The sequence below is a fragment of the Leuciscus leuciscus genome (genome assembly GCF_965113295.1).
Source record: "Leuciscus leuciscus genome assembly, chromosome: 14".
In the NCBI taxonomy this organism is placed as follows: Eukaryota; Metazoa; Chordata; class Actinopteri; order Cypriniformes; family Leuciscidae; genus Leuciscus; species Leuciscus leuciscus.
Window position 1 is genome coordinate 3,321,426 of NC_138738.1, and position 12,741 is coordinate 3,334,166.

General features: G+C 38.1%; 1 protein-coding gene across 3 annotated transcripts; it reads right to left on the reverse strand.

Moving 5' to 3' along the window:
• Positions 1 to 1,821: 1,821 nt before the first annotated feature.
• Positions 1,822 to 12,437, reverse strand: ncoa5 (nuclear receptor coactivator 5). 3 transcript variants are annotated; one of them, XM_082136402.1, is made up of 11 exons: positions 12,278 to 12,437; positions 10,017 to 10,277; positions 9,700 to 9,807; positions 8,894 to 8,951; positions 7,518 to 7,748; positions 7,314 to 7,426; positions 6,535 to 6,664; positions 6,242 to 6,441; positions 5,343 to 5,547; positions 4,278 to 4,363; positions 1,822 to 2,709 (listed from the first exon to the last, which is right to left on the reverse strand). In XM_082136402.1, exons 2-11 carry the CDS (start codon positions 10,177 to 10,179, stop codon positions 2,111 to 2,113), a joined length of 1,893 nt encoding a protein of 630 aa, XP_081992528.1. In that variant the 5' UTR covers positions 10,180 to 10,277; positions 12,278 to 12,437; the 3' UTR covers positions 1,822 to 2,110. The 3 variants fall into 3 exon arrangements, with proteins under 3 accessions (XP_081992528.1, XP_081992529.1, XP_081992530.1); XM_082136403.1 differs by lacking the exon at positions 10,017 to 10,277; XM_082136404.1 differs by lacking the exons at positions 9,700 to 9,807; positions 10,017 to 10,277 and having other exon boundaries at positions 12,278 to 12,434.
• Positions 12,438 to 12,741: the final 304 nt, after the last annotated feature.

The following is a 12,741-nucleotide window of genomic DNA, read 5'->3' on the forward strand; positions in this document are numbered from 1 at the left end:
GTTTCATGGTACATAAAGAAAATAATGTAGTTTTATCTTACATTTCAAATGCTTTATCTCTATGGCTTCTGCAAAACTCCCATTCCATTTTATAGATTTGTCAGCACAAAATGCAATAAACGAATACCATTTTATTACGGATTATTTGATGGAGTCTTTATTCCCAGATGTTGTTCTCAGTTCTGGTCCAGAGGCTCTAACACTCGGTTTGGATGTCATTTATGTTACACACCTGATTCATATCATGAGGTCATTAGTATTCAGACTCCCAGATCTGAACTGGCTGTGATTTAAAGACATTTTCCTGAGAGAAGTGCTGAAAATATATCGAAACAAACCAATTCACATCATTGTGAATCCAATTTCCTCTCATATTCTGATTCATTTCTCAGTCAATTCTTCTGAAGTATTTGTTCCAGTTTTCCGGTGCAAAATCAATCGATTCAAGTTCACCAAAGCAGGGTTTGTTGAGCAGAGACGGTAAGTGTTGAGATCTTCCTTAATGAACTAAATACTGTTGATACTTATTTAGGCATATTCCAGTAATAGTGTTTTATTGAATTAAAGTAGCAAACTTTTTGTTTACCTTTAAACAACAATGAATTTGGCATTTAATGTAAACCAGGCATCATTTCCAGCAACAAATAGCCTAACTTTTCCACACTGAAAGTGAAAATGGTGCACAATGCCAAACAATCACAGCGAATCTGATCTTATTTGATGTTTAATGACATGTGGAGCAGGATTTTGATATTTGAGCTGTGTTTCCTAACATGATGCTGCAGAAATAGACAAAGAACTGGGAAAATATGTTAGTTAGGACAATATCTGTTCAATATACATTTTGAATCCATCTGAAGTGGATCGAAACAGTTCATCAAAGTTGTCCTGAGACATGAACAGGTATTGTTTAACTTTGATGAATGGTTTTGATCCTCTTCAGATGTTGACTACTGTATAATACTATCTTACTTTTTAATGAATTGGTCAGATTACATTGCTTTGTATATTTTAAAACCAAAGTGACTGTGTGCATTATTCCACGACAAATATTTTAAACGTAGTATGATATATGAACTCGTTATATGCGTGTTGTCAACTTTGATGTAATTTTTTTTTTTTTTTTTTACTCAATTGTGTTGAAATGAACACAGGTCGCAGTAAAAGAACCAATTTTTGGTAATACTTTACAATAAGGTTAATTAGTTAACATGAGTTAATGTATTAACTAACAATGAGGAATACATTTGTTACAGTATTTATTCATCTTTTTTAATGGTAGTTAATAAAAATACAGCTGTTCATTGTTTGTTCACGTTAGTTCACAGAGCATTAACTAACGTTAACAAATACCTTTCATTTTAATAACATATTAGTAAATGGTGAAATTAATATCTATATGCTGTAGAAGTTTGGTTCATTATTAGTTCATGTTAACTAAGGTAGTTAACTAATGCTAATTAATGAACCTTATTGTAAAGTGTTACCCACATTTTTTAGCGTGGAGAACATTTTAATAAACTGAAGAACCTTTTTCCACTACAAAGATTTCATGAATGTTAAATGTTCTTCATAAACTACTGATACGAATAAAGAATATATTTAAGTGCAGGAGCGTATGACAAATAATTTTGCAATCAGTTTAAAATATCAACGACAAAAATCACACACTGCAATTTTCTATGAATTCTGACCGACAAAATCTAGACCCTTTAACGTCGGTGCGTCCAGACTGCAAATTGGGGCAAAGGTTGTGTCTTTCAGCCTTTAGTTTAGAAACCAATCAAAAGCTGTGGAACATATTGAAGAGAGTCAAGAATATTTGTATCTAAAAATGAATTTATTAATTCAGAAGTTGGCTGGTATATACAATGCACAAATTCCATATAAAACAACAGAAATGTTTTTCCCATCTATCGATGCATTACACAATCATGCTCTGTAAAGGTTTCATCTAACACATTAGAGTAAAAATAAAAATAAAACCGTAAAACTTCACACAATGCGTTTGTGTGTTTATCACAAATGACACAGGAACCAAAAAAAAAAGAATAATTTACGATGATTCAGAGCAACGCCGACTTCTCGATTCTTATCAAATTGAATAATATCAGTAATGGCGGGAATAATGTGACATGGGCGATGGATCCATGCTCTGGCCCATCCCCTGCGACGGCCGCTGCCCTTGACCCGCAGATCCCATGTTCACCAAGTGGTTAATGGGGCCGCTCTGGATGAGCGTATCCAAGGCCTTCTGCACGCTGGGGTTGTCGAAGTTGATCCCAGAGCCTGTGTTGACAGCCGGTCTCGGAGGGCCCGTCGGCCCCGGCATACGAGAACCAGGAGGCCTTAGAGTCGGCCGAGGGTTCATCATGCTCTGAGGCTGGACGGCAGCTATTTTGGGTATGCCGGCGACACCGTGAGAAGACTGGAGGCCGCCGCTCTGAGGGCCGAGGCTGGAGCCGTAACCCTGTGTTTGGGGAGCCTGAACCGGGCTGGACACTGAAGATGCGCCGCTGCCGCTGTTGAAGATGCTGAGGATTTTAGCCTGGAGCTCTTGCTGTTGGCTGGCGGCGGTGGGGGCCGGGGCCGATGTAGGGGTCAGGTGGGTGGAATGGAGGGTCAGGCTGGAGTACGTGGGTTGAGCTGGCACCGATAAAGCCTGTGTCGTCTGAGAGGGTTCGAGGGACGTAGGAGGAAGTTGTGAACCTTGAGAGACCAAAAACAGTGAAAGGTAAGGCTTGATTGGTAAAGTGTAGAGCCTGACCGATATGGATTTTTGGGGGCCGATACCGATATTAGGGAGTAAAAAAAGCCTCATATTGATATCGGCAAATATTATTTATGTGTATATTATAGTACAGTACCAGTCAAAAGTGGCCAAAAACAGTGAAAGGTAAGGCTTGATTGGTAAAGTGTAGAGCCCGACCGATATGGATTTTTGCCGATATTAGGGAGTTAAAAAGCCTGATATCGATATATCGGGCAATAATATTAATGTGTATATTATAATAGAGTAGCAATATTATTTGTGTATATTTTAGTACAGTAACCAGTCAAAGGTGGCCAAAAACAGTGAAAGGTAAGGCTTGATTGGTAAAGTGTAAAGGTGCCAGGGTTCATACACATTTTAACCAATACTTTTCCATGACTTTTCCATAACTTTTCCATGACTTTTCGGCACATTTCCATGACTATGTATTCCTGAAAATGTCAGTCGACATTATAAGAATAAAAATATGTGTTAAAGTTTACCCTCAGAGGTTTCACAATAAAATGGATGACAATTTATGTGGTACAATCCAAAATAAAGTGCAAGATCTTTGAAGGACACAGGATAAAATACATGTACAGTGTCCTCAGTATTAAAGGATACTTTAAATATGAATAAGCGAGTTGTTGGAGTCATTTATTCAACCGATTTGTTCAAACGGCTGATTCATTCAAAAAACAAGTGATTGTTCATTGAATCGTTAAAATTATTCGTTCAAAACGCGGATTTCATTAAATAAATTTAAAAAATCATCGATGTCTGTTGGACTACGGCTTCATTATGAAATTCTCGTCGGCGATATAAAGTGAAAATTGACAATATTGTGTCCAAAAAGTAACTCACAATGTTAACTTTATTGTTAATTTAACTGTTGTATAAAATAAATAGCACATTTGCAATTATGCACAGGAAAACGGCACTCTTGCTCATGTGATATTCTAATATAACAACATAATATGATATAAATATAAGACAAAAACTCATTTGGGGACATCTATAACTGCACTGACACATCACGCAGTGAAAGCAAGCATGAGAGAAACGCGATGTCACCATGCTCGTGCCACTTTCCTGGCATTTCAATTAAATTTCTGTCAGCACCGACTTCGCCTCAGGCAACATCGCAACAAGTGAGTGAATCGGAAGTGATTGAACGTTATGCCGCCCGAATATAAGGACGTTAAGACAACGCGAAATTTTTTTTTTTATTAAACAGTTTTGGTATTAATCACATATTATGCTGTGTTAAAAAAAAAAAATTCCATGACTTTTCCAAAACTTTCTGGGTCTTTTTATTTTTTCAAAACCTTTCCAGGCCTGGAATTTGCATTTTTCAAATTCCATAACTTTTCCAGGTTTTTTCAAAACGTACGAACCCTGAGGTGCGTTCACGCCATGTCGTAGTTACCGTAAATAAAGCTCCGTAGTTCAGAATCGTTACGATAATTACGACATGGCGTGAACGCAGTAAATACAACATTGAGATGAGAACCAATGAAGTTACCTGCATCGGTACCGCTTCTGACAAGACGGTCACGTTTGTCTCTCAGGTAGTCAATGAGCCTGGCCATCTCATCTGGAGTCATAAACCTGAGAGAGAAATTTAATACAATTTAATAAAATGTCAAGATTCTCCATGCAAATTTCGATAAATGAAAACTAGATAACATACATTTTAATGAGCTTTAATTAAAGCAAATGGCATGTGACCTTTTAAGCTAACTTTTTTTTCCTTCTAGTTATTATTCAGGTAAACAAAGAAACAAATTTCAATAGAGCAAATAAAACATTAGTGAACTGTATAACGATGTCATTCATTCCTGTCAGTTCAGTCTCGATTGGTTACATTTTATTCCATTTACGAATCAATTTGTTACAGAAAATTCAAACTACTACTGTAAATTCTAACAAGAGCCGCAGTAATGTAGTGGTGCAGGTATGACATCAGAACCAGGAAGTCTAATTCACCGCTGGTTCCTCTGAGGTTTTCCTATGGTGTTTTATAATGAGGTTTTTTCAATTTGCATGTAAAATAAAGCCTGTGGTGAAACATAACTTGACGATACTTTGACGTTTTATTCTACAACGTAACATACACAAACCCAGAGGAAACGTTCATTTTTGAAAACATAAATTTTTAATAAGTAACTAGATAAGGCAGTTCAGGGTGAATGTGTGCAGTTACCGTTGTAGAACAAAACGCCCAAGTATCATCATGTTATGATTACCATAGGCTTTATTTTACTCAAATAGAAAAATCCTATTATAAAACCAAATTTGCATAAAGCGGATTAGTCTTCCAGGTTCTGAGGTCATGCCTGCACTACTCTATGTACACCACCATTCCAAGTTTGCAGCAAATCAGCATATTAGAAAGATTTCTGAAGGATCATGTGACACTGAAGACTGTAATGATGCTGACAATTCAGGAATAAATTGAATTTTAAATTGTAATATTTCAAAATATGACTTTCTTTTGGTCAAATAAATGCAGCCTTGCTGAGCAGAAGAGACTTCTTTCAAAAACATTAGACCACAAACTTTTGAACGGTAGTGTTTGTTGACGTACCTGCCCTCCGACAGCAGTGTGATGGGGGTCAGAAGGGAGACGGGATGGCCCTCTCTCTCGTGTTCTCTCATCAACACATCATCGGCCATCTTGGCCGCCTTCCTCGCAATCTCGTCCCTTTCTTTAGTGCGGTGTTCAACTTTAAAGGATTCAAAGTTGTGGGCCACCAGCACCATGGCATCCTGCATGGGCATGTTCCTGTGCTCTGCAGGAGAAAGGGGATCTTGTGGTAAAATGTTCATTTTAGCTTAAGTGGATTGTAGTCCGAGTCGAGTGCAGTACGAACATACACTATTGTATATTAAAGGGATGTGAAATTTAGTAAGTTGGTGCCTTCTAGACTGAGAAAAGCCAGAAAATGTATTTTTGGCTCATGTGGATGAAAGACAACATCTCCCAGAATGCACTTGCTTCGCTGCCCTACGAGGACACTCCCAAGCCACGCCTGCCGGTTACAGAGGGCAGTATCGGGAGAAATGATACAGCTAGGCTACTAGTCGACTCGAAACTGAAAAGACAGCGTTTTATCGTGAGATCCCCCTATGGGCGGGCTGAAGACATGCGGGACGAGCTCCTCCTATTGGCTGTAGTCTCTCGCCTCTGGACAGAAAAGCCTCTGATGACGACTTTTGCATCATCTTAGTTTTTTTTCCAGACACACAATACAGAAATCTCTCGTCTCAGGGGGACATGAGGGAGGGAAGCACGGTCATCCCATAATACTACCGGGTTTCTACTGATACAAAGCGTAATGCTAATTGGTGAAGTATCCCTTTAAGAGTGTTTTGCTAGTGGTTCTTCGTTCAAGAATATAGGTGTCACATTGGATTTTTAAGCTTAACGCTGATATGCAAGTAAATTGGCATCAAACATTAAACTCTTTGAGGAAGGATACATACCTTGCGGGGTCCCAAAGAGGATGTTGACAGTACAGGAACGATGTACTTGGTGCTGCTGGGTGATGATGATGGCAAAGGGTGTACGAGCCCGACTTACATCCTCCAGGGCTTGGGTCAAGGATACTTCAGTATTCAGGAAGATGAGATCCACAACCATACCCAGATCCCGAACCTTCCTGCCCACCGTCTCCGCATATTCCCTGCACACAAGCGCAGAGCAGAAAATGACACTGTGTCTCTAGGAAATCATTTCTTGTTAAAGATGCTTTGAGAAATGTAGTCGCAGGACTCACTTTTGCAGCTTGTTGACGACTATGACGGAACAATCCACCGGTCTCTCAGCATCATAGCGCCTCTGCAGCTCTTCATAATATTGACGGTAAAGTTCGTTCCTACGGCGCTCTTCGGGACGCACTCGCTCATCTGTAAATTCAGAACTAAACGCTTAGCAAAACCGTCTGTGAGCAAAACTGTGAACATATCAATTAAACTTTGTTCCATCATAAACTAAGCCAACAGGAATCCCAATGATGCTAACGGTGACTGTTAGAGCATTACCACTATCACAAATCAAACACTACTTGGGAAAACTCAATAAAACAACCAAGAATGTGCCTTTATTTAATATTTTGGTTACACTTTATTTTACGGTGTCATTGTTACAGTGTAATTATATATTTAAGTACTGAGTAATAATAAGCAACTACATGTACTTACTTTAGGGTTTGGTTGAGGGTTAGTTGCATGCAATTATGCATATTTTAATGTTATTACTATGGTAAGTACATGTAACAAGGACACTGTCAAATAAAGTTATTAATATTTACATATTTAAAGTACGTTAAAGATTTATTCCATTGTGATTTTCATAATACATTTCACAAAATTCTCATTACGTTAACGCAAAAACAACAGTAGCATTTGTTGTACTGCCTTTCATTGACGTTTATTTAAATAGATACATGTTGAATTTTCTTAAATATAAAAAAACCTTGATCTTCAAAACGGGATGAATTTTCTTAGCTAATAAATATTCGCTTTATTTCAGAACAGTTGTAAATGTCAAACCAACCCTCTGACTCTCTCCTGCCATTCCAGGGTTCTCTGAAGCGCTCCGGGTACGGCTCCTCTTTCTTCCGGTAATAGTCGTAATCTCCACGGTAATAACGGTCGTAACCTTCCTCTCTGTGGAAACACAGTAATATTGTTTAGATGAGGAAAAGTGATATAAATGCAAAACTACAAAATAAACCAAATGCATTGTGTGTGTGTGCACCTGTAGGAAGGATCTTTCTCCCTGGTCTCTGACGCCCTGTATCTGTCTTCAGCTGGGGGGGCTCGAGTTTCATGGGCTCGAGTTTCATGATCACGAGGTGGACCGGGACGTGGCTCACGACTATCCCCCCTCATCTCTCGACTCTCACGGTGGTCTCGAGAATCTCGCCCATGCACCGGGGACCGAGAACGAGGACGGGGCTCTCGACTGTCCCCGTAAGCGCTGGATGGCCTGAACAGACAAAACACACCTAGTCAACACATGCCAACTAAACACTTTAGCCCCAAAACAGCTCTATTAGACAACTAATTTTATCATAAAGTACTTAAAAACTGTTACAAAATGTTAGTCAAAAGGTAAACACAAAGAAGACTTTGTGAAAAACTGTAAAACAAATCATTTCTACCAGAAAATCTCATTCATTTATACACTTTCAGAGTTTTGCGACAGCCAGACACTGTTGCAGGAGAGGGTGGTGCCATTTATTAATCCTATCTTTCGCAAAATTCACTTCATTTCGCTTTAAAACAATGCTCTGTTGCAAACTCTCAATATAGCGCTCTCCAAAAAAACGAATGTAATGGCAAATATCTTTTTGAGGTTACCATTAGTGTCCTTTAGTTCCATTGAGTCAAATTTATGTCAAAAAAAAAAAAAAAGAGCAGCAGGATTCACATGGTGATAATAATGCTCTTTTTATTTTGTCAAATCAAAATAATTTTTGTACTTAAATTAAGCCTTGGAGCAAGAGTTTTTAATTTAAAACTTCTTTAGCATAAACCAGCGCGATGAACCGCAACTCTGTTCCACGTCAGTGCAATGATAAAGTTATTTTCTTTTTAAAATCGAGGAGGTGATGAAGAACTGACTGGAGAGACAAACAACCACCTCCAAAACTAAATATCATCCAACAATTGAATGAACGACTGAAATTGCTTTAATTATTCGTTTTAATTGTTTCCATCCCATCTGAACACATGAAATAATTAGGATTTTGAGAATGTTTTAAGAAGGAAGCAACGATTGCCAGGTTGACGATTTTGAAAGCTGTGCATAGTAAGAGAACAGAATGAGTAACACACCGTTTAGACACAGACACACCAAGGGAAACGCACTCAAATTACCCTTTCAACTTTATTTCAGTTAATTCTGATACAACTAAAAGTGAGGAAAAGGGAAAGAAAGAAAAAAATAGAACAAAACTAAAAATCGAATAGCCACGAGAAATATTGACTGGACCGGTTTTGCGCACCCGACAATGATATTGATGTACTCTCTAGCTCTCTCGATGAATTCCTTTTGTGGAGGGAAAAAACGTTTACCAAAATTCTCGATAGATGTCGTCTTCATTAGCAAAAATCCCAACGATACTTTACCTGCGTGGAGGGCTTGACCTGGATTTATTCTGTCGTCTCTCCGCTGCCATATTTACATCTGAAAATAAACCAATCCAAACGTTCAACATGACAAAAGACGGAAATATTTTCAGAGCCAAACGAGTTTTTTTGTGTGTTTTTTTTAACTGAGAGGATGAACATTTAACATTGTTGTGTTTAAATTATAAGCATTTCCAAAGTTTCAATAGTAAGTTGAAAGTAAATACTACAATGTGGGGAAGAAAAAAAGCAGTTAAGGATCTAGTGAACCTGTTCGCCCATGTGTACGTCAGTGTTTGAGATTCCCCAGCCGTAAACACTTATTATTAAATACCTCTCGACTAAACCACCAACAATAACTGGAACTTTGCACAAATAGTGTAATGGGACAGTGAAATAAAAATAGATCAAAAACCATTGTCGTCAAAATTACAATACCGTTGTACGATTTTAACAAGACTATAATTACAGACAAAAAGAACCAGTGAAATGGGAAAACATTGGGACTTATGTAATCTATTTGTGAAAAGTGCCAATTGAATTTATAGCTTTTATTTATACCGTCACAAACAAAAACTCAAGAGTAGAGGGGAAAAACTAGACCCTATTATGCGATTAACATAAGGACCATATTTTAAGGTAAAGTTTGGCTTTATTAGATTCACCACATTGCAGTTATTACAGTAAAATTAGAATCATACAATTAACTGGTCCTAAGTTTTATTGATCTGAAGTTAAAATTTAAAAATTTAGATGTAAAAACTGCTCAAATTACTTCAATGTTTAAATACTAAATCAGACCTTACCTAGTTTATAACCTCTATAAATTCGACCGTTATGTCCGGCTTTAGCAGCCTCGGCATCCTCCACTCGCTCAAACTGCACAAATCCGTACCCACGAAACAGGGACAAAGCTGAAAAAGGGAACAATCATTTCGTTTTACGCAAAAAAAAGGCGTTTGTTGGTGGATTTTTGGCCTAAGCTTCCCTTGCTTTCTGAAAATCGCAACTAAAGTCTAAAGAACGGTGGATAAAACAAATTAAAACTGCAGCGAACACTATAAAATAGGCTACTATTTTTCCGAAACGTCTAAATAAGTCGTTGAATTTATACGCTACTAACCCTGTATTTTCCCATATGGCCTGAACAGATCCTCCATGTCCTTCTTCGCCATGTGCGCCGTGGGCAAATTTCCAACAAAAATCCTTCGCTCCAGGTCACGAGGGTCATTGCTGTTGGTGGTGTACGAGGGTGGCGTACCACTCCGACTTCTTCTGTGCGACATGCCTCTACGAGCTTTAGGTTCAATGGCCCGTTTTCAAGGAACGCTTGCAGTTGATTTTAGATACAAGACTATATGATTAGCTATATTTCCCCCAAGGTCTTGAATTTGACGAGATGCATCGACATGTAAGAAAAGAGAGATTCCAGAGGTAAAATGTCTGGGCAAAGTAACAAAACACTGCAGAAGTCTTTTAAAGTCAACATGAAATCAAAATTGACCAGATTTACTTTAATGCACAGTATTCAGGCCTGAATGAATAGTCATTCAACCAATCTGCTTTTTGTAATTCCCTACATGTTGACTTTAAAGACAAACTTGAGAGCCTTCACAACAGGTAGAATTTTTAAGTACAGTGTACATCATACGCGGTGTTTTGCTGCCGGATTAAGTGACAAAAACATGGTTATTTACTAATTAAAACGTTGAAAAAATTGTCTTAGTGGGCCCTTGATCGCAGGAGGCCTAGAGTTGTCCAGCTCACTTCATCTCCGTAACATTCTCATGCAAACACGCAGCTCAGATTGCGCTCGCCGCTTTTTAAAATGAAGTATTTGATGAAAAATTGTGGGTGAAGACGAAAGGAAACCCTGTTGGATGAACTGACCACAAACATGTTTCCACGGGAACACATGACGGAAAATATGGGACCTTGGCGTTGAAGGTAACCAACAAATCTTGAATTGTGCCAACCAAATAGACAAAAGTTCATGGGGATAAACATAAAATGCTCCCCAAAAATCACTTGCAGGTTGTTCAAAGTTTTAAAAAAATGGCTTATGTCGGTATCCACAACATAGACGGTGATGTTTGAAGAAAATGACGATGAAAGAAATCATCCGAAAGGAATCGTCAAGCAGTTTCTTGGCCCACTCGTTATTGTGCATGTTGGATGTTAAGAGCTCACGGATGCTGTAGTCTTTGTGGTCCGCTTCAGAGTTCTCATCTGTGACATTTTTGGCAAGTTGCAAAACAATCATGATACTCTTTTTCCAAAACTGTGCAACACCTTACCAGACAAATGTTGGCCGTTCCACCTTAAACGTCTTTGTTTTTTTTCCTCAAGAATATCAAAGTCTGAAAAATCCAACAATGGAGAGTGAAAAACTGTGTAATTCAGATTGATATATATAGTCAATCACAAGATATTATACAATGTATTGTACTGTTCAAACGAGATTGGGACAGAAAGGAAATCTCTGACAGGCATTTCTTAATACATTTCTCAATATGACATCAGGATTAGTTCAAAATTGAACTAATATGTAAATATTCTAAATCAGAATATTTTACTGTGTTCTAGTGTTTACGGGCTTAATATGAAAAAGTTACACTTATGATTCAGGACTTTGACACTCTATTACAATCTTTAATACGTTAATATTAAAACTTAATTTTGTTAAAGTGTACAGCCAGAAACAAACCAGTTCCTGCTGGTCTCACGTAGTTCAAAGAGTCAAAACAATAAACTGCAACGGTAAAATTTCTTTTAATTCAATATTTTAATTGTTACACTGTCTATCAGCCTCCATTGTCTTATTTACAGGACTTCTTACTACTCAAAAAAGCAGAGCCACGGAAAACGGACAAATGAAAACGGACCGCGCGAAGCCCCGTCAGCGCCACAACAACCCTTCCGCCATTTTGTGACCGTGCAGCGACGTCAGTCAAAACCAAACCGCGAAAAAGAATGCGCAAATATTACTGCAAACGATATAAACCGCGTATTCACAAGAAAAAGATGCAGATTGTGCATATTCTGCACACATAAAAGCTGCAGGGAAGACCGCGCACACTTTGCCTGGCGTGGTTCTCGAAAGGACGCCATGTTGCTCCGTAACTCCACACAGTTGATGCTCCGCTGTTCTGAAATTCATTCGTGTGAGTTTATTTTACTCGTCGCGTAGTTGAACCGATTCGGACATTGCATTCTTAGAACCAAAACTAGCTTCACGGCATTTTACAATCAAGAAAAATAATAATTGATGCTTCGACTAATAGGTCAGCTAGCAAACTAGCTTACATTTTATAACAATGGATGCAGTGGGGAGCTCCAGAATTTCACATTCCTGAGAAGAGTTTTGTCGGATCAAATCCTTACCGTTACCATGTGAACCTGGAATATATCCGACGATTTTCCTGCGTCGCCCTGTTTGAGCAAGTAATCACAATGAATGTTCTGCTGCAAAACTGCCGCAACCTTGCGGGGATGATCCTGTGCGAAACTGCGTGCGGATCGCTTAGAGAGACGGTGTGGATGGCGCTGTTTTCAAAATAAAAGTACCTGCGCTAAAGTTCCTATGCGAACAATAATTGAGCTACAAACAATTATCCTTAGAAAAAAACCTATTTAATTTCAGTTTGAACAGATTTAAAAATGCAAAAATAAAATAAATAGGAAGTACATGATATATTCCATACATTAGACAATTAAAATACATTTATCATTTATGAATTTATCATTTACTTACTTACGGAACAGCACAAACACGTATTTGTATAAGGTATCCAAGGTCCAATACTGACCTCAATAGTAATAGGAAAACAGAAATAGATATTTATATA